General features: G+C 35.7%; 2 protein-coding genes across 5 annotated transcripts; both read left to right on the forward strand.

The window, feature by feature from the left end:
• Positions 1-2,874: 2,874 nt before the first annotated feature.
• On the forward strand, positions 2,875-5,908 carry LOC147516853 (uncharacterized). Of its 4 annotated transcripts, XM_086589329.1 has the most exons (5): positions 2,875-3,066; positions 4,198-4,246; positions 4,470-4,563; positions 4,753-5,018; positions 5,134-5,908. In XM_086589329.1, exons 1-4 carry the CDS (start codon positions 2,920-2,922, stop codon positions 4,811-4,813), a joined length of 351 nt encoding a protein of 116 aa, XP_086445455.1. In that variant the 5' UTR covers positions 2,875-2,919; the 3' UTR covers positions 4,814-5,018; positions 5,134-5,908. The 4 variants fall into 4 exon arrangements, 1 of the variants encoding a protein (XP_086445455.1); XR_015211211.1 differs by lacking the exon at positions 4,198-4,246; XR_015211209.1 differs by having other exon boundaries at positions 2,875-4,710.
• A 13,133-nt stretch (positions 5,909-19,041) lies between these two features.
• Positions 19,042-19,350, forward strand: LOC147516854 (uncharacterized). The gene has a single exon (XM_086593398.1). It carries the CDS (start codon positions 19,042-19,044, stop codon positions 19,348-19,350), a length of 309 nt encoding a protein of 102 aa, XP_086449524.1.
• Positions 19,351-23,088: the final 3,738 nt, after the last annotated feature.

Below are 23,088 nucleotides of genomic sequence, written 5' to 3' on the forward strand. Positions count from 1 at the left end.
ATGCAAATGTATGGTCTTCTGCCTAAATTTTTTCTATTTTTTTATTGAATTTTTGGCCTTTCAACATATGCTGTTGAGATACTACTGACCATTTCAGTTTGTTAAATGCATTAGTTTTTTTTTTTTTTTTTTTTTTTTTTTTTTTTTTTTTTTTTTTGTAATCAGCAATTTAACTTTTACTGTTCACTTTAGGCAAAAATAAATTTTCACACACCAAATTGTTGCGTATCCTTCTGTATATGGTTTTTTTGGAATTTATGTTGGTAATCACAAACTGTTTGATTAAATGCTTATTTGATGTTTATGTTTGTTCTACTTTAATATTTTGTTCTATAATCGTTGTATTAGGTCTACATTTTGAGGATAGTACCATGGATTTTGTATTATAATGTACTGTCCTATGAATTTGGCATTCATATGTCTTTCTATCTATTTTTATGCACCGTTATCAAAATTTTAATAAGGTTTCATATGTCACTCTACATGGAAGGAGTAGATAGCATTATCAATCATCCCAGCTTCCCCGACTTCCTTATATTTCATTTCAAATGAACACAATATTGTCTGTAGCATCACCTGTAAAACAACTTGTGGTATGCATACTAGCAGAACCAAATGGTGTCGCTTTACACCGGTTTCTAAATTCTTTTTTGCACATGATTGGATCCACAATAGTCATGCGAGGTCATTTTTTCTCCATTCCCATACTAAACATGCGTGTGACCTACTAACACAATAACAAACTTGTGTTAGTAAATATTAACAGACTTGTGCTTTTGAGTTAGTCAAATTTATTTGTCTCCTGGTCCAGTGGGAATGGATGGTTTAGCTTTAACCTAAAACAAATTTGTGTCCATATCCAAAATATTTCACTGGATTTGCTTTTGTGCAATCAGGTGTGGCGGTGATATACCCCTACTCTTGATAATATTATATGTGATAGCATAGAGTTTGTGTATGTTCGAGTTCTTTCCTTACTCAGTTCCATTTTTGGTTTTTTAATTTCTGCGTGTTGCACTGTTACCTTGAAAATATTTGTTATGGTATGAAGTCTTCGCTATTTCTACCCTTCAGGTATTTTCCGAGAGAATAGGTCATTGGAAACCGGCAATCCAGTCCCAAGAGCTCTTCAGAACACTTCAACGCTACTACAGCAATGCCTACATGGATGCTGAGAAGCAAGATCCAATAAACTTGTAAGTTACATTATGTTGCACCCATGTTATAGCCTATCCTAGTATTGTCTTTTGTTTTATGGGGATATTTTTTTTGAAAACATCTATATCTACTGAATTGGTGTACCAAAGCTTTCCCGTCAAAGGCCTTAAGTCCTTATCCCACCTGTTTGAGGCTGAAAGATAAGTCAAGCTTTTTAATGTCTTTTCTATGCACACTTATGTAGGTCCCCGAACCAATACCTTAGTGTTCTAGGCTGGTGATAGTGTTTTCTTCATGACCTCTCTGGCTATCTCTCTTTCTCTTCGAGTTAGGTCATGCTCATCCCAGGATTTGACGTCCTACTCTCCACTCATCTGTGACAACATTTGTTCGTTATATAGCATTTTTTCTATCTCTATCCTAAATGCATCGGATGTGACGATCCCACTGCCAAGTAGCCTTTTTGTATATAGTAAAGGTGGATATTAAAGCTATGCATGAAGGCAGATATGATAATCTATATTTTTCAGAATATTAAATGTTGGCACCAAATACCATTACCTTTTTAGGTGCGCAAAAGAGTGTCATTCACCTAGGTGCTCGCTCAAGGTCACCACCGAAGCTCTACATCATCCATTTGGTCATTTAGGGTAATACGAAAGATCATTTTGGGAGAGATATCTCTTATTACCTTTGCATGTTTGTCTCTAATGAATGTCCTAACATATGGTCACAAACTTTACTATTCACTCAAAATTTGTTTGGAAAAAAAATTGTTTGTCTTCTCAAATACAAAAGCCCCTTTGAAGAATTGTTTTGTTGGTTGAACTAAATTGATTTTAATAGTCCTTGGGTACTCTGTGAGTCTGATATGTTTTGGATTTTTTTTTAAAGAAGGAAATTACGTATCTTCCAGTGGTTTTGTCACTGAAGCAGCTCATGCGCTGTACATCCTTGGCTCTATTGCACTTGGTTCCCTGATTGTACCATTTGTCAAATTCCTATGATCTCCACTTGACTCAATTTGCCCCAGGTTGAAAGGTGCTAATATTACATCTGAAAGTAGGATAGGGAAGCTGGCATCTGGTTCTTCTCGGTGCTGTCTTGGTTATGTTAGTTGGACAGGAAAATCAGCAAATCACAATGCTTATATAATGGTAATCTTATGCAACAATTCTTTAACTATAGATATTAAGTAACAAAAATAATAAATGTTTTTGGATCAAGTATCTGACCCATGCTGGGTAAGGATGGCAAGATAGAAAATGATATCCTCTCTGTCTATGCTTTGTGCACAGCTCATAGACTGTCTTAGTAGCAATCCACCATTTGATAGGTCACCTGCTAATTTACTACAAATGTTCCACTAGCTATTAGTTGTAACTTTTAGATTTTGAGAATATTCTGGTCGTTTTGATTAATCTCTTTAGTCAGGAGAGAAAAGAAATGGAAACTGGAAAAGAACTACTCCAGCTTTTTATTAAATACCAAATCAGAAATTCAATCGGTAGTCTTCATACAAAAGTTTGGATGGGAACCACCATTTGGTCACTGTCTTATAGTATGTAGAAACATCATGGGCTGTAGTGTTGATTTTTTTACATCCGCCCAACCTAATTCAGAGTTACTTTTAAAGTCCCTCTATTTCTTATTTGATCACTAACTACGGTACTGAATTTTCATCATTTTACTTGCAGATAACGTGTAAAAGCTTCTGCACTTGCAACAACATTGATCATAAATAACATTATTCGGATAGGGATGGTAAATGTAATTGGAGATGTTATTCTCTTTCTCGGGATATTATGCATTAGCCTTTTCAGTGCTGTGTTTGCATTCCTAATGTTGGATGCTCATAAATACAGTTCCGTGCATAACAAGATCTCCTCCACATTATTCCCAATTCTGGTAAGTCCTAAGTTATCTTTCGTTTTTCTCTGCAGTTGATTAATTATCAAGTATACTGTAGTCAAGATATTTAGCAGTAATTGATACGTTATGATGAGTTCCTGCTAAATAGTCAAGATGTAAAGGGAATAAACTATCAAGTATTACTCAAACTCAATGTAACATCTGGAATTCTGTTAATTATATGTTCCCAGTCATGTGGGAAGTTAAATGGATTCTTCAAAATGGGTAAATCACTTATTTTATATGTACATATGGCTCTGGTTTTCTACATGCTCTGATTGAGCATATTTATTTCTACATGATCTTATCATTTATTCTAATCCTTCCATTTGATGTTTTCCCATAGTTATGTAACTTCAGTTATGCACCGTATTACATGAAAAAGGTTACTTAATTCTAAGTTATTAAACTATGTTTCAGTCCATGTTATCCTATTTTCCAGAGTTTTCTAAATTGAAAGTCGACATCTGTCTTTGAACCTTGTGTGACTTGGATGTTTGCTCCCAGCAGAGTGTTGTGGATATTAAGGGTGCAGAGTTCTGATAGAGGGTTTCTTAGGCAATCAAATGCGTGTGGTGAAGGAAATCATGTCAAAATTTGACCTGATCTACTTGCATCTTACTTTATATTGAAAGCATAGAGCCTCACTGATAGTCTATGGTTAAAAACTAAAATTTACTAGATGTTTCAATCTACTTGTGTTTTATACTTTTATCCCAAGAGGACTTCTACTAGGCAGGGCAGTGCTTTCCTAGATTGCGTATATGTAAAGGCTGACGCATATCTATTAGAATCTATATTGGTAGAGTATTTTGTTCTGAGATAGTGGCACACAAAGAGAATAAAAAATACAAAAACTATAGGAGAAAAGAGGGAATACAGCATAGAAGGTGACTGCTTGAAAGAGATTCGGGATATCTTTATTGCACTTTTGGTATTTGATTAACAAATGATGGCAATATCTCGAATTAAATATAATCTTGGAGAAGTCTCAGCCCTCACTGTGTAAAGTAACTTCGGATGATTATCACTTGGCTATCATGTGGAATGAAAGAAAAATGATAATTTTTCTGCAACAAAGCTACCCTATACCCCATAAGAATTAATTTTCAGAGTTGCTTGGCACAGATCAGGCTGGAGGTACAGGCAATGGCCAAAGTTCCATGTAATACACGAGGTGAGCTGGAGACATGCCAATATGCACAAAACATGTTTGCACGGTGTGAATCTGACTAGGAATCCTGTAGATCTAGATAAACTAGTGCGTTCGTGCCTAAAAATGATTCCTTAGCGGCCTTGTGCTTAGGTTATATGATTGTGATTTTTTTTTTCATCTTGACTTATGCATAGTATCCATGTCGATTGAGGTATTACTTTCATATGATGATCTATTTTTGCAGATCCCATGGTAGAAGAACCTCATTTCACTCTTTCCAGATGGTTGTATTTCATATATGATCGTCTGAAGAGCAAACTTCGAGCTCACCTATATAGGTATGCATACTGATAGTATACAGCGGTATCATTGTTATTTTTGTTCCAAAACCACCTATTATTTCATTCCTTATCGTTCATTGTTGGCTCTTTCATTCATTAATGTGATTACGCAACATATCTAGCATCGCCTAACTAACGGAATAGGTACTTTTCATACTGTTCTTTTGTCGTGTGTTGTCTATCTAGAAGCAATGATCTTAAGCAAAGAACAACTAGCATCTGCATAAAAAAGATTGAGCGAAAATGAAAGTTGCAGCAAAAAAGGCATGTGGATGCTATGAGTCTTCACTTTTCGAATCTGTGCAAACAGATAAGGCAAAGAATAGGTAGTAGTACAACACAAGTTCACATCTATTCCCATACAAATGTTCATATGGATGGTACAAGTACAACAAGGACCACTTCGACTTCAGCTCACGATGATCAACTTCTATGTGATAAAACAGCAGCAAGTAAGCATAACTATTTTTTTGGTATATATAATCAATCAACTTTTTGTTATTATTTCGACCTTGATCTTTAATTATGGTTTTGCTCTCTTTATATACCTTTGCTATTTCAATGCAGGTGCAGTCTAAAACCACCAGTTTACTCTAACGGCTCATTTTAAGGTGTACCAATGCGTGTGTGGTATCCGTGTTTTGTGGAATAAGGGCTTTTTAAGGACCATATTCTTCTGTATTTCTTTCATTTCGTTATTTCACACCTACTCACTGTCTTTTTAACACGTACAAAAGGTATAGTGTAAAACATTGGTGAGCTCTTTCAGAAGGGTTGAATTAAGCATAAAACGTGTTTGGACTATACAACATATCCTTCAACCCCCAACTATAGCATCTCTGTTACCGCTGAAGGATCTATTTTTCGGATATGATGCTCCTCTATCCTTCATCACATGTAGTCTAGAAATTTTGAGTGGTGCATCGTACCTTCAATGATCCTAATTCTTGTAGGCATGCTTGCTGAATGGCCAAATGATTGTAAACTTGGAATAAAAACTACAATTTGTATATCAGTTGCAAGGCACTTAGTGCTTTTTCTATTTGGGATTGGTGCCATTGCTTTGACAAATAAAATAGTTAACATATTGGATCATGGTGATCAAATATATAAATTTGTGCTTCTACTGCAGAACACAACTCCAAGTGCCATATTACTTCCTGGGAGCATTTGCCAGCTTGAAGTGGTATAGTTCATGCGGCTTCTTCCCTTCTCTTCTGGCCAACATATCTTTGTCATTTTTTCTCTTACCATGTATATCGCCATTTTCTTTAATTTGTTGCCATGTATTTTAGATACACAAGGAAGATTTTCTTTAAATATTCAAATTTTTGGTTATGTCTACGTTCTCCAGCACATGTCATCATGTCAACAAATGTTGCGAAATACCAGAGGCAACGCCCTTAGTCAAATAGAAGCAATTACTCAAAACCACCTCACCAGTTCACGCTCAACGAGTGTGCGTGCTCAAAAGGCTTTCAATTTATTGTCCAGTATGCAGTCAAGCGAAAAAGAGACTGTGAGTAACTCCATATTAAATATTATGCCATTGTAGCTCCATTTTGGATGATTGATTAACACACCAAATGACTCAGCTTTTGGAGGGTATGTCCCATTCTTCCAATTCAATACCTACGGTTGCATATTACCTATTTACCTAAGGTTTGGATATTGGTTTCAATGCATACCTTTTATCTTTGTCGTTTGCAACGTGCCCTTGCTAGGATGAGAGGCTCAAAGTACATGTGATTTAGAGCTATACTTAGAAGTTTATTGCTTACGTATTTCTAGAAATCAAATAGGCATGGAGTTCCATTCAATTCAAATTTTAAATGACTGCCAGTTTAAACGGCTGCCAGTGTGTCTGCTCAGGCATAATGTCAATTGTAAGTGTGCTTACCCAAATTATGTTTACACTCTTTCTTAAGTTTTGTTTGACATCGCGTGCATAGCACGTGCATCTTGCTAGTGCATAATAATAAAATTTGTGTATTTAATCATCATGTATAAACAATAAATGTTCATTGGCTTTGTAAATGCCAAATATCCCAACAATCTCCAACTGGCCTTCAAAGCCATTTAACAACTATTCTAAGACCCATATAATCTATATAAAGGTTTGCATAAACATAATACTAATATATAGTGTTTGGTCATCGATCATAGACTATATCATTCCTAATGAATAGTATATCATATACATATGAGACAAAAAACATAGCCATCTTACCTTCAACCTTCTTGTAAAATACAAGGTTCTTCCTCACATTGATCAAAACCAAACGATTTGATTTCTTGATCAAAGCATACATTTCAACTCTTTGAAGCTTGTTTAAGTCCATAAATGGACTTTTTTAGCTTGCATACTTTATGTTCTTGTCGAGGAACTATAAAGCCTTCAGGTTAGACCATATAAATGTCCTCCTTGATAGTACTATTAAAAAAGGCGGTCTTTACATCCATCTGCCAATTCTCAATCATAATGAGCAACAATTGAAAGAAGGACTCTAATGGACTTAAGCATGGCCATTGGTGAAAAAGTTTCCCCATAATCGATATCTTTTTTTTTATTAAACCCTTTCGCCACCAGTCTCACTTTAAAAGTCTTTATCTTTCTATCGACTCATATTTTCCTTTTGAATAATCATTTATTCTTAATAGGCTTAATATTTGACATTAGATCAACAAGTTCCCAGACATTGTTGGAATACATGGACTCCATTTCCGATCTCATTGCTTCAAGCCATTTTCTTGAATTAATGTCAGAAATTGCTTCTTCATATGTAGTTCATATGATCTACATCATGATCATCTGATATAACATAGAAAGTTTCCCCTAATAGGGTTAACTTTACTAGAGGTCTAATTGCCCTCCCACTACGATGAAGTACTGGAGTAGGTTCAGGTAAACTCGAAACTTCATTTGGAAGGTGTTCATCTAAAGTAGGAGTTAATTCAGATTGAACATTACCAAGAATATATGTCGTCATTTCTTCAATGACCATTTCACTACGAGGTTTTCATTTCACAATATAATCTTCCTCGAGATACTTAAAATTTGTACTCACAAACATTGTTTGTTCTCTTAGATTATAAAATAAACCACCTTGAGTACCTTTTGGATACCCAATAAACTTACATACTTCAATTCTTGATTCCAACTTGTCAGTCTTTCCTTTGAGTACATGAGCATACAGGACAACCTTATACATGTTTGTGGTGGAAACTAGTAGGCTTTCGCCCAGACCATAACCCCCTAGGAGTTTTAGGAACTGACTTAGAAGGAACCAAGTTCAAATTATATATCGTTGTTTCTAAGGCGTATCCTCAAAAAGATATAGGTAGAGTTGAATAACTCATCATGGACTGAACCATATCCAATAAGGTTCTATTCCTTCTTTCAGCAACCCCATTATGTTATGGAGTTCTTGGTGCACTTGATTGAGACAAAATCCCATTTTGCATTAAGTACTCTTTGAACTCATCAGAGAGGTATTCACCACCTCAATCCGATCGAAGTGTTTTAATTGGTTTATCGGCCAACTTGCTTTTCAGCTTCTACTTTGAATTCTTTGAACTGTTCAAAAGATTCAGAATTTTTGTGCATCAAATACACATAACCATACCTTGAATAGTCATCAATAAAAGTGATAAAGTATTCAATATTTCCTCTTGCTTTCACATTAATGGGTCCACATACATCGGTATGTACTAACTCTAATAACTCTGTGGCTTTTGACCCATTAGCTTTAAAGGATCTCTTAGTCATCTTTCCTTCTAAGCAAGACTCACAAGTTGGGAAAGGTTATAAAGAGAGTGAACTTAAAACTCCATCTTTCACCAACCTGTCAAACCTGTTTAGATTGATATGACCAAGTCTTAAATATCATAAGTACGTTGGATTAAAAAAAATATGACATCTGCTTTTGAGGTAAGACATTTGATGAATTACTAATAACAGTATCGTTTATTTCTAGCATATATAGGAGAAAGTAAATAGACCATTTTCTAAAATACCAGAGGCAATAAACTTTCCATTTAGTCGGATTACAACCTTTGAATCAAACGAAATAGAATATCCTAAATTATTAAGTACAAAAATAGAAACCAAATTTATCCTTATCTCTGGAACATAGTAACAATCTTCTAAAACCAACACTTTCTCACCTAATGCTAAACAATAAACCCCTACCAATACTGCGACAACCTTTGACTCTGTACCTAGTGTCAAGTACACCTCTCCTTCATTCATCCTTCTTGTTTCCTGAAACCTATGTAAGATGTTACAGACGTGGTTAGTGACCCCTGAGTCCACACACCAGGTGTCAGAAGGAAAAGCCAACAAATTGGTTTCAAGAATAAAGGATTGCATACATTCTTTATCTTTTTGTTTTAAAAATAGATACTCCCTACAGTTCCGCTTTCAATGACTAGGCTTTTCACAATGGTAGCATATTGGGCATCTTTATTGTACTTTAGTACAAGTGGTCCTTGATAAGTGCAATTTTTGGTATGTAAAATGTAGATCTCGCACACATTAAATTACACTTATACAATATGCATTATTCATGTGTACGTTGACGTATAATTTGAGCAAGGGTATCGTCCTAAACCTTAAGACCTGAACATGTTATTTAAGTTACTGGAATCTAACCCACATAGAGAGCATGAGGTCGATGCACTCGACACTACAAGCAACTGGACTGTCCCTATCACTTTACAGAATGGGCAGATCATTCATCACCATATTGAACCAGTGGGTCGAGAATCAATGCCCCAACTTCCTATTTCTGATCAGATGTCTCGTGTAAGTAACATAATTTGTTTTATTGTTTTTATTTGTATTTATTACCGTACTTGTTAGTGTTGGTTATGATAAGTAATTGTTATCTTTGAATATATGCAGGCTAAGATGAAGGCAATGTTAGAGGATGTTCTACATGCAAATGCTTCAATGGCCAGTGTTATATCTCCTATCTCAAATGGGATGTATAGTACTTCAGGTGATGTTCTTCGAGCTTTTAACGACACTGTTGGTCATAGTAGTCCAGAGGATCAACATACTCATTCCCAAGTATTTGAGACTCATATGACCACACCGGGAGGTGTATACTATCCTCAGTTTGAGCTTCGACATACATCTAGGCGCCACTCCAACTTTCATGGTGACTCTAGCTTTCATGGTGTTAGAAGTACTTTTCAGGGGGATAGTAGTGGAAATGGAGGGTGGTGGTAGCATGGTACTTTAATAGCTCCCTTGGTGGCTTGATGGTGCATGGTAATATGGTACTGTCTTCTTATTTATTTATTTATTTTTTTAATTTTGATTCATTGTGAGTCATACTCTACATCGAGCAAAGCGAGGTTAATATGTGATTGGATTTTTTTTAGTGTGTTGTAGGCTAATATGGAGTTGACGAGTGACGAGTATGGAGTGACAACTTAATATGGAGTGACAAGTAACGTATAAGTTAGGTAGTTCTTAAAATCATTTTCCTTTCAAGTTGTAATAACTGGGGGACTTGTTAAGTCTTAAACCTTATTTATTTTGTTTGTAAGAAATATTTAATTTCCTCCATTGGTGTATCTATTTGATCTCATGTTGATTTGACTGTTAGCATTGCTCCGTGACATCCGTATTAATATTATAGGAAAGTATTGAAAAGACAAGGAGATTGTCGGGTTTTTTTTACTTTGTAGTTATAATAATGTAGTTTATGATACATTATAGGTAAGACATGATTAATATTATGGAAAAGTATTGAAAATACAAAGGAGGTTCTTTTTTTTTTTTTTTTTTTTTTTTTTATACTTTAAATTAATTCAAAAGATAGTTTATAACATGTAACTTCGAACACATAACATTTGAAATATAAAACTTAAAACTTACATACAACACAACATACCACATTGAAACATGAATATTGGAACTTGGAAATAATAAGACAACAAACAACTTTATTTATTGGTTTGCACCCCATTCCCACAAGTGATTAATTAAGTGTTGTTCTAATTCTCTATGCTAAGCTCGATTGTGCATGTGAGCTAAACGTTGCAAGACTCTTATAAATTCAACATTACTAGTGTCTCGTTCAACAACAATATGTGGGACATCAACCTCTTCATAATTATAGTTCCTAGTAGGTAGTAAATCTCCAAACTCTTCTGTATGCACATATGTATGTCTTTCTTCTTTCACAATCATGTTATGCATAATTATGCATGTTGACATAACATCATGCAACATATATTTTTGTCTCGTAGGCGAGCTCGACCTCTAATAATGGGAAATCTTTTTTGAAGAACTCCAAATGCTCGTTCAACATCTTTCCTGTAACACTCTTGCATCTGTGTAAAAAATTGTCTCTTTCACCTCTAGGTTTTATAATCGCTTTCACTAGTGTAGATCATTTAGGATATATACCATCCGTCAAATAGTAACCAATGATGTAGTTTCTACCCATGAGAGTGTAGTTTGCAAAAGGGGTAAAACCAAACATGATATTATTGAAAAGAGTAGAGCGCCACAAAACATTAACGTCATTATTAATACCTAGTAGACCGAAGTAAGCATGCCATATCCACATGTTGTAAGAAGCAACTGCCTCAAGAACGATGGTTGCAGCTCTATGTCTTCCAATGTACTGTCCTACCCACTCTGTTAGGCATGCTTCCCAAGTCCAATGCATACAATCAAGACTACCAAGCATTCCTAGAAATCCCCTTAGCTTAGCAATGTTAAACAACCTTGCAATGTCATCCTAGTTTGGTTCTCTCAAATATTCGGGTCCAAATGCCTCCACTATATGTTAGCAGAACAATTTTACATATGAGAGTATAGTTGATTTAGCAATATAGAAATACTAATCCAGAAAATCAGTTGTGGTTCCGTAAGCTACCGTTTGTAATGCACACAACCTTTTTTCCCGAGACGACAATCCGACTTTACCAGCTGCGTTATATTTCTTTTTCCAAATGTCACTATGTTGCTTTAGGCGACTCCTAATCCTCAAGAATAACTGACTAGTCATTCGATTGCGACTATTGAAAATGCCTTCATCATATGTGGGATTCGGACCAAAGTAATCAGCCTTTAGACGAGCATTGCCCATGGCTCTATTACGGTTACGATACTTCCGTCTTGTAATAGACCCCAGACGGGGCCTTTCTGGTTGAATGACATTACTATAGATAGCAAGATTTTCTTTGATGTCATTAGCCGCGGTATCTGAAGTTGTAGTTGTGGGAGTCTTCAAAATATATTGAATGAGGTTTACCATAAATTGTTTAGAACTTGGATGAAAAGGAGACTTGAAGGAGAAAATGTAGGTTTCTTAGCATTAGGACTTGTGTTGCTAACTCTAGTTGTATTGAAGAACATTAGAAAAGACTAGTTGATTAAAAGATTGATTGAAATGAAGAACAAACTTGAATTAAATAACTTGATTGAATGAAGAACAAAAACTTGAAGAAATAACTAGATTGAAAATGAAGAACAAAATGTAAATAACTTGAATGTAAAATGACTTGAAAATAAAATCCTACATGACACTAGAATAAGTCTAGGTGCATTCTCTCATCCTACTTTTGAGTTCTTATACCCCTACTTTTACAAAAGATTGATTTGCTCTCTCCTTCTAAAATCAAGACACCTCACCAAGTTTGTTTTATGCTTTTCCTTTTTGCTTTTTGCTTTTGCTTTTTGATTTCTTCTTGATCAAGATAGGTTTTAGAGAAAGCCTTTTTTTGTGTCAAGGACATCTATCTTTGGTCTTTTGAGTTAAGGACTTGACTTTTAGCTATCTGGTTTTGAGTCCTTGACCTTTGACCTTTGACTTGACTTTAAATTTGACATTTTCAACCCTTTTTCATAGTAGCTTTAACTCTTCATAATAAGCATAAATAAGGCTCATTTTGGCGCTAAGATGCATCTTTTATGATAAGTGGTATGAATTGCTCTATAACCTGAAAAAGGCAATAAAAGGTATGAGTTATCTTTTCATTATGCGTAAGAAGTGTTGTAATGCATTAATGTAAGGGTAATAAAACGCACATTTGGGAGTTGATCAGTATCCAAAAAATCTTGATCTTGTTGGTAGAATTAAATAAAACGATTTCTTCGATTAATATGATCATTGTCTTCATTATCAGAAGAGCTAGAAGAATGATGATGAGTGATAAGTAGAATTTAATAGATGTGAAAACAGTGTTTCTACTCTACTAAACTCATATTAATCAATATATTATAATACTCTCAAATATGTTTTTATATAGGAGTAATCGTGTTCGATCCACTCTTGTTTGCATGTACTTTAAAACGAATTTAGACTAACTAATTAAACTAATTCACTAATGAGAGAGTAATATTTTAGGCTATGAAAATAGTAAATAAATATGCTAAAATAGTGATTTAAAGATGAGAGAAAGATATAGAGAGGGGTAATCCGCCATACTAATTCTAATCCTAAACTAAACTACTAAATAAAGGGAGAGAGAGAGAGAGAGAGAGAGAGAGAAAGACCTAAATTATCACTAAACTAATGAGGGAGTAGCCAATTATTAAGTTTAGTCTTAATCCTCTTTATATAGGAGAGGATTAGGGTTACATTTTCGTGCATAGGCCTAGAAGCTAGACTTTGGGCCTTTAAAGTGAGCCCAAAGTCCATTAGGTTAAGTCTAAAAGAGCCAATGCTACTGAAAAATATTTCAGTGCCCTTTTTGGCTAGTTTTACAGCTCTGATTGTGGAACGTCTTGGACCAATTGGAAAGCTTGTTCTAAGCCGGTCATTTTGATATAAAGTAGGCCCAATTCCAAAGATACGCTCTTTTGAAGTTATGATAGTTTTTTATCCTTTTTCTACCCGAATTGACTTTGACTTCCCAGCTTTGATTGAGCTTGAAAATGTTTTCTTCTTGATTCTTAGGCTTTAAACGTAGAACTCTTCTAGCAATCATCTTGACTCGTTTTCCATGCAAAATGGCATCTTTAAGCACATAAACAGCTTCAAGACCTGAAATACACAAAAACACAAAAATAATACTAACTCTTATTTATTATAAACATAATTAGCCTAAATGTAATACTATTAAGAGGTTTAAACTACACTTTTGGGTATTTATCACACCACTCCCAAACAACATTTTGCTTGTCCTCAAGTAAAGATAAGAAGTAAAAATAGATAAGTGGCAAAAAATGTGGTCCTAACTAATCTCGTTTCGCAGAGTGCGATTGCATTGACCATATGCAATAAGGCCTTAAACCACTAGGAATTCCGTAGTGAGCGAATTATAGCTTCGTGAGAGTTTTTCAGAGAAGATACTCACAAACTTTATTTATACTACAACGACTAAAAAATAAAAGTAATTGTCCCCTAATTTTATCTCAGATATATATACATCTCACTAGCATTTAAACAAGGATCATCAATCTAACTCCTAAATTAATACATGCATAATAATCAAATCATCTTTAAATAAACAATTATACAATGAACTATGTTATGAAATGCAATAGCAGGTCCGTTTTTGAAACTTTTGGGTAGCATGCCTAAGTAGGTTCTCACAAGGAATGTGTCAAGACAGATAACACTCTGATTTTTCCACTCAAGTTTGCTAACTCCAGTGTGTAGTGGCCACACATTTCCTCACAATCTCAATGACAATCCAAGGAAGTCGAAGTCGATCAAACACATATACCACTTACTATCACACAAAACTATTCCTAATTGAGCTAGAGGTCTTTATTATGTGATACGGGGGCATAGATGTTGGTTAAAAAAAGAAGGGAATGTATATTCAAAAAGACAAGTCTAAGATAATAGGGTCTTCAAAATATTTAACTAGAGAAAACCTTGTTCTTACTTTGCTTATACACTTAGTTTCCATTCTTAGCCCTTTTGTTTTGGCTTTTGGCTCCTTTATTTGATTCTGTTTTTGGAGTTCTAACTTTTTATTTTATTTCTATTTTATCTTTCTTTTGTTTGGATGGAAACTTTCTTTTCTTTTCTTTTTCTATTTCTTTTTCTTTTGAAGCAACTAACTAATTTTTGTTTACACAGGTTTTTTTCTTCTCTTTTCTTCACTCATTATATTTTTCAGACTTATCCAGATAGGTAGGTTGATTTTATTTTTTATTTTTTATTGGGTAAGGGATTTGTGGTTTGTGAAAAGGCTAATGAAAATACTCTATGGGGCGACTAGCGGAAAATATACTTAGGTAAGAATTTCTGGCTATATCGATCCAAAGAGGGCCTAAATTCTCACTTAGGATATGGTATGGTGATCAAGCAAGTAGATGTGTGATTTATCTACTTAGATTTTACTTCTCCCTTGTGCCATCACTAAGACATTTCACTCTTATGAGGCTTTTTAGGCTAGATGCTCACAAGATATGTATTAAGTACTCTAACCTAGGTCTAAGAAAAATACTACCAAGTACAATCATAGATGCTCATGCAAGATGTTCATGAAAAGATGCAATGACTATTACCTACATATTAATCTAAGTTTCAAAAATTAAATCCTAATTCAAGTACTACGTGAGATTTTTAGACTAATATCATCATGGAGAAGGGAACAACACCATTATCACTAAGTGCATAGTATAAACTATATTTATTATTTTTAATATTTTTTAATATACAACCTAATATGTGCTTAAACATTTACAACGTGTTTCTATACCACCCCCAAACAGAATCATGTTTTGTCCCCAAAGTATGGAATGAAAATAAATGATAGAGAGTACCATAGAAACGTGCTTGTGAATGGGAGCACCTGAAAAAGAATGTTAATCTATACTAATATAAAGAAATAAAAGGGCAACAAGTAAAAAAAAAAATGCTTAGTTAGTTGTTAATGGTGGCCTCTAAGGGGAGATTTTAAACCTTGGGGGTATTTTAGTCTTTTTACAAATTATTAGGAAAAAATATGCGAAACACATGAGAGTTGAGAGGTTTAGATTTAGGAAACCCTAGCACACCAGTTAGGGATGGTCAGTAAGGGGATGCTATTGAGAACAAGACACCATTGAGTTAGGATGAGGACATGGATTTTTGCACGTCTGTCCTTCTGAAGAAATATGGAGAGGGATCGATGGAGAAATTCCTAGAAAAGATTAGGACTTGCAAAAGTTAGATCTGGAAAACACCACAAGATTGAGGATCTTGCGTTGGATATAGCACTGAGAGTCCAAGAAGCAGGAACTAATGAAAGAAAGTCAACAGACATAGCAATAGAGGATACTTCTTCTAAAGCTAGTGATTTAGGAAAAAGCGGAACTAATGAGAAAAGTATAGCTAATCGTGAAGGACTGTAGATAAAGAAAGAGGTGCTAAATTTTGTGCTACGGAATGATGAAGGTACTGAGGGGAATACATCAGAACTGGTAGAAGTATTGACCCCGGATGTTAGTTTGATGGCCACGAAGTATTGTTCCTTTGCAGCAGCAGTAGGGAACATTGAGAAAAGGTCATCAGAGGAGCCGCAAGATAACATAGGTAAGAACTCGGGAACAAAAGAACAAAGAATACCAACTCAAGATAATATAGCTCAAGATCAGATGAATGGCACAATAAATACAGAAAGTACAGAGATACAAGAAGCAAACAGAGGGGCGTCAATAAACACGACTGGTGAGAGGAAGAGTTCATGGGTAGATATTCTGGGACGTGTTGCCATTGGTCAAGAGACACTAGAGTATATTCAACCTACGATAGTGAATGGAAAGCCAGTAGTCCATGTAAAGTTAGCAAAATCCACGAATGCTAACAAGAAGTATGAACAATTAATTGTGGGGAGTTTTGTGGGAAGGAGATTGGGGTTTACTTATGTGAAGGAGATGGTTCAGCGTACATGGATGGTTAAGAAGTTCACCATGAGAACATATGGAGAAAGTATGTTTACTTTTGAATTTGAAAGGGGGGAAGATAGACGAACAGTGCTGGATATAAGATATTTTCATATTGCAAGCCAACTGTTTGTTGTAAGGCCTTGGAAGTTGTTCGTTGAAGCAGAAACAACATAACCTGCAACAATACCAATATGGGTCATTATGAAAAAAATTCCATTGGAATTATGGAACAAGGAGGGGTTCAGTCAAGTAGCGAGTGTCATTGGTACTCCAATGTTTGTTGATAAGCTCACTGAACCCATGACAAGGATCTCGTATGCGAGAGTTTGTGTTGAGATAGATATGGATTGTACCTATCCAGAAGGGCTTCCAATTATTGTGGATCAGAAATGCACTTTTACTGTACCTTTTGAGTATAACTAGAAGCCACAGAGGTGTACATGCTGCAAAGTGTTTGGGCATACTGAGATAAAGTGCCCAAAACAAGTTAAACATGGAAAGGAGCAAAAACAAAGGGTCTGGCTACAAAATGATGAAAATACGAAGAAGGAAGAGAAAGGGAAAGATAAGCTAGAGGATGTGAGTGTTGTGGTGAAAGAAAATTCGAGTGCTGTGTTGAAAGAAAATTCAGGGGCTGAGAATACAAAGAGCAGTAATGATAACATCAAAAACACTAAAAATCGAGAGAGGGAGTATGAGCAATGAAGTACAAGAAGTGCACAATGTAGAAATAGAGCATGAATAGGAAGTGCCAAACAAGAAACATACTATCAAGGCTAGAGTGGAGAAAGAGAAAAGGATAGGGATACCAAAAGGGATTGAAAACAAAGCTGAGAGGGCACTAATGGAGGGGCTAGAAGGGCAGAAACTCTAACAAAAGGCTCTACATCAAAGGCAGCTGATGGGGGATATGGAGAAGATCGAAGGCAGACTAAAGCAGGCAATATAGTGAGTAGCACAAAAGAAAGGAATGCCAGTTCCTTGATTACAACACGTTCCCACACCTTTAAATGATTAATCTGGCTTGCTGGAATATGAGAGGTCTTAACAAACCTTTTAAACAAATGGAAATGAGGAATTTGATTAAGAAGTATGATGTTGGATTAATGGGGTTGGTTGAGACAAAAGTTAAAGAGAAGAACCTGCACAAAGTGTTGTATAACTGCTGTAATGGATGGGAGATCGAGCACAATTATTCTTATAGTGAGTTGGGGAAAATATGGGTGTGTTGGGATGCAAGGAGATGCTCTGTTACTGTTATAGAGAAAACCTTACAAAGCATAACAATGGATGTAACTATAGTTACGGGAAGGAACTTTGTGGTTACTATAATTTATGCAAGCACAAATATAATCACACAAAGGGAACTATGGAACACACTAATGCAACAGGCTGTGGTTATGAATAAACCATGGATCATCTTGGGGGACTTCAACATTGTGTTAAGTACCCAAGAGAGAGTAGGAGGAGCAGAACTGAGGCCACATCATTTCGCTGACCTCTTTAGCTGTGCTACAGTGGCTGGTATAGTAGATATACGGTACAAAGGCAATTTATTAACCTGGAATAACATACAAGAAAATAGATTATGGTGCAAGTTTGACAGGGTAATGGTTAATGCGGAATGGATTGGATTATTTAGGGACTATGAGGCAGAGTTCTTTAATCCAGGAGTTGTGTCTGATCATAATGCAATGGTAGTATGCTCGACTAAGCAAGTGAATGTGCAGAATAAATCATTTTGATTTTTTAATTTCTGGATTAATGAGGAAGAGTTCATGAGTGTTATGGAGAAAGCATGGGCATGTCCAGCAGTGGGTAATCTTATGTATGTCTTCATGAAGAGGCTAAAGATGGTTAAATCTGAACTGATTACATGGAATAGAAACCGAGTATGGAATGTCATTAATAGGGCTGCTAAAACTAAGGAATTGATGATTAGCATTCAAACTGAATTGCAAGAAGAGCCATTGAACCTAGTCCTCATCAGGAGGGAGAGAGAAATAATCAAGGAATATTTGAAAGTGGCTGTGGCAGAGGAGGGATTCCATAGACAGAAATCAAAGGATCAAGTCATCATAGTGGGGGACAATAACACGAATTACTTTTTCAAGTCTGTTCAAGCAAGAAGGAATACGAACAAAATTACTTGTCTTATTAATGATGAAGGTACAATCTTGGAGGACATTACTGAGATTGATGAGTAGTGTGTGGAGTTTTATAAGGAGTCATACAGCCTAAAGTTTATGGAGGAGGTTAACTTCTCTATGTTTGAAACTATGCTACCAAAGCAACACATTGAGGCAGATATCTATGAAGAGCTACAAGAAAATATATCCAGAGATGAGATTACTAAGGCATTATCAAGTATTGGTAGTGACAAAGCTCCGGGAAGTGATGGATTCTCTTCTATGTTCTTTAAAGCCACATGGAGAGTTATATTTGCTGATTTCATTCTAGCCATCCAAAACTTCTTCAAATTAGGTATGATGTTAAAAGAAGTAAATTCCACATGCATAACTTTCATTCCTAAAGTTTAGAGCCCATCATCTTTAACTGATTATAGACCTATTTCATGTTGTGGAGTGATGTACAAATGTATTAGTAAGATTTTAACTAATAGAATGAAGAAGTTCATTCACTTGGTGGTGGCACCAAATCAGTCTGCATTCCTTTCAGGGAGAGCAATCCAAGATAACATTCTCTTATCTCATGAGCTGCTACACAACTACCACATGGATGCGGCACCTCCAAGTTGTGCTGCAAAGATAGACCTTAAGAAGGCATATGACTCAATCAGATGGGAGGTAGTGGAATATGCTATGCAGAAAATAGGACTCCCAAGAAAGTTTATACAGTGGGTTAAAGTGTGTGTGGAGATTTCTTCATACTCTATCATGCTGAATGGCTCACCTTATGGGTATTTCAAATGAATAAGAGGGATAAGGTAGGGTGATCCCATGCCACCTTACCTATTTGTGCTAATTATGGATCTTTTCTCAAAGATTATGATGCATAGTGTAAGGGAAGGAAGGTACAAGCTCCATCAGAAATGCACAGAACCTATCATCACTCATCTAGCTTTTGTGGATGATCTTTTTGCTTTCATCTATGGAGATATTGATGCAACAAAGTGTTTGAAAGAAAATATTGAGACATTTACAAAATGCTCTGGATTGGAAGTGAATGTAAACAAGAGCAAAGTATACTTTGCAGGAGTTGATCAAAGTAGTTGTGATTTTATCCAGCAGATTCTCTCTTTCTCTGCAAGTGAGCTTCCTGTTAAATATTTGGGCATGCCTCTTATTACAACAAGGTTATACTCAGCTGATTGCCTTCCTTTGATTACAAAAGCTTCGAATCGAATTCAAATTTGGAAGGGCAAGTTTCTATCTTATGCAGGGAGATTGCAACTCATCAAATCCGTCTTGAACAACTTGAGTATCTATTGGTTCCCTTGTTTCATTGTGCCACAAAGTATTATAGAGGAAAACAATAAGTTATGTAGAAACTTCTTATGGAATGGACCAGATTGTGCAACATCCCATGCTTACATCAGTTGGGAAAGTGTATGTTTCCCATATGATGAAGGAGGGCTCGGGGTCAGGGACCTCTCAAGAATGAATCATGCAGCAAATATGAGGCATTTATGGAACATCATAACTAAGAAAGAAACTCTCTGGGTGCAATGGGTATACAAGAATCTAATAAAGGAGAAGAACTTCTGGAGTATGAAGATAACTAATGACTACTCGTGGAGCTGGAGAAACATTCTAAAGGAGAGGGATGAAGCAAAACACATTGCATTGCATCAAATTGGAGATGGAGAGAGTACATCGTTCTGGTTAGATCCATGGCATCCAGATGGGATATTAAAGGACAGGTTTCACCAAGCTCTGACATATAATTCTACTAGCAACCAAGGGTGCAAACTTTCAGTGTTTATCGAGAATGGGAGGTGGAATATACCTAATCGTATTAGGGTACATGCCGCTGATATCTTTACAAGAATGGAGGAGGAGGTGAGCATTATAAGTGGAGAAGACATGATAGTATGGTCTGCGTCAAACAGAGGAGGGTTTACTCTAAAACAAACGTATCACTGCATTAGGAATACAAAGCAACCAGTTGAATGGCACTCTCTAGTATGGTTTTCAAACAAAATCTCGAGGCACTCCTTTATTACTTAGATGGTGCTGCATACATGCTTGAAGACATTATGCAGAATGAAAGAGAGGAAAGTGGTGACAAATGACACATGTATACTCTGCTGGAGAGAAAGGGAAATAGAAGAACACTTATTCTATGATTGTACATTTGCTCAAGCTGTGTGGAGTAAGCTATTAACAATGTGTGGGTATGCAAGAACAAGTGCAGCGAATTGGCAGGAAAAGGTGAAATGGGTAACAATGGCTACCACTGGAAAAAGATGCAGACAAGATGCGTTCAGACTTGTATTTAATATTTTTTGTTATTGGATATGGAGGGAGAGGCATGCGAGAATTTTTAGCAGAAAACTATATTGGAGGATGGAATAATATTCAAGATTATGAGAGATGTTAAGACAAATCTTGATGCAATGAAAGTGAAGATGGAGGAAGGGCCAGAGATAGAGAGGTTCGCTGACCTTTGGAATTTGGAAATAGCGAAAAAAAAAAAAAAAAAAAGGGTATTTGTCAGATGGGAAAGGGCACCTGAAGACATACAGAATCTGAATTCAGACGGTACACTTCAATGATAGCAAGGGGCATAGGCAGTAGCTATAAGAGATGAAAATGGCTGAGTGAAAGCGACAACAAAAGGGAAGTCAGAGTACCATAACATTACTCTGGTGGAACTACAAGGAGTTGAATAGGGAATGAGGTTAGCGCGTGCACACAACATCAGGAAACTTCGAGCACAAACAGACTCACAAAATGTAATTGCTTTTTTACATAAGTCTGTGTTTCCTTGGGAGGTAAATAAGATGATGAGAAGAATTAGAAGAATGGAGACATAGTTTGAAGAATTCTCTATAGTTCACATCTACAGAGAGGCGAATAAGCTAGCGGATGCGCTGACTAGTACAATACCTGCTGAGGATTATGTGGATATTAGTATAGATTATTTATCTCCAGATGTAATGAAAATTATAGATGATAATGTAATAGGGAGAGAGTATGAGAGATTGAAATTACCTTGTTCAAAGCTTTTATTATCAATAAAAGGGTAGGGGACCCCGTTAACAACCTCGCTTGCTGATATATATATAGAAATAAAAACATACGCAACTCCTATATAAGTTTCACTCATTATGGGGATAACATGAAATAATAAATAGCGCTTGGGACATAAGCGGACTAACAGAAATAAAATAATACCATAAGTTCACAAATCAAGCATGCGCATATCGTGGCTCCTATAGGATTAGCTTCCAAAATTCCGCAAAATAGTGAAATTTTACAAAATGAAGGTACCTAATTACATTATGCATCCCAATTAAATCAACAAGGCCCATGGGTTCTATATTTCGATATTTATACACGTAATTTTAATACGTGAACGTATAATGTGCTAAAATTAAATATACCACCCCCAAACAATTTTGGAGAAGGGGGCTCATGAAATAATTCAATAACACAATTAAATTACGTAACTAACTAACCTAGACTTTACTGGAGTAAACATGACATGCAAAGGGTGGCAAAAAGTTTTGAAAAGAACGACCAAAATACGTCATTCCCAAACAAAATTTGAAAACTCTTTTTAAGTTTGAAAATTTTTGTGACCTATACTCTAGAAAGGTGGTATTTTACAAAAATTTAGGTATTTTAAAGTCAGATTCCCTAGACTTACTAATATATGCTTATGTTTTTAATTTTTTGTTGTTTTTTTTAACTTTTATATGTTTGATTTTTGGAAAAACAAAGTTATGAGAAATAAAAATGAAACTCAGTCCACAGAGAAATACTACTCAAATAACGAGAAAAAGTGTAAGAGATGAATGTGTGAGTTATATGAAACGTGGACTAAAGATCTGGCACTTACAACCACACACTCCAAAAGGAGGGTTCGGTTACCTTAATGGTGCACTCCCATAAAATAAAATTAGAATGGAGTACACTGAAGAGTGCAATGAGTCTTTTATAGTCAGATACTCTAGACTTTATCTAAAATATATTAACATGAAGTTTACCATATATCAACAACCTAAAGATCGAGTTGTGCGTTTTTCCATAAATAATTAACATGGAATGCACCTCCAAACCTAACCAGGCACCAAGATTTCCTATGACGTAGCTTAGCATAATTAGAGTGAAGTCTAATAGACCTAGAACCTAATCGAGCATGCAATTTCTTCTTTTTCCTCCAATGAAAGGGTCTCCAAGTAAATGATCGTGAGAAAATAGATGGTTATGGAAGATACTTGGAATGTGGATAAGTGTTAGAAGGAAGGGGTGAAAAGAATGAGAGCATGGTTTAGCACAAAACTTATTGAAATGGTATGGTTGCACTGTCTCACATCAGAAAATAAAGGGATCGGGTGGTTTGTCCTTGGATATTATTTCCGTATCAAATGGGTTTAGGAAGTCATGAAGCACAGGACAAGCAAAAAGGTCAAGTGCAAATTCAAGGTTCCATTGAAAAGGCAGAGGGAGGGGGATCGAGGTGGTGGTAAATGATTGGATTTT

The sequence above is a fragment of the Coptis chinensis genome, chromosome 2 (genome assembly GCF_015680905.1).
Source record: "Coptis chinensis isolate HL-2020 chromosome 2, ASM1568090v1, whole genome shotgun sequence".
NCBI lineage: Eukaryota > Viridiplantae > Streptophyta > Magnoliopsida > Ranunculales > Ranunculaceae > Coptis > Coptis chinensis.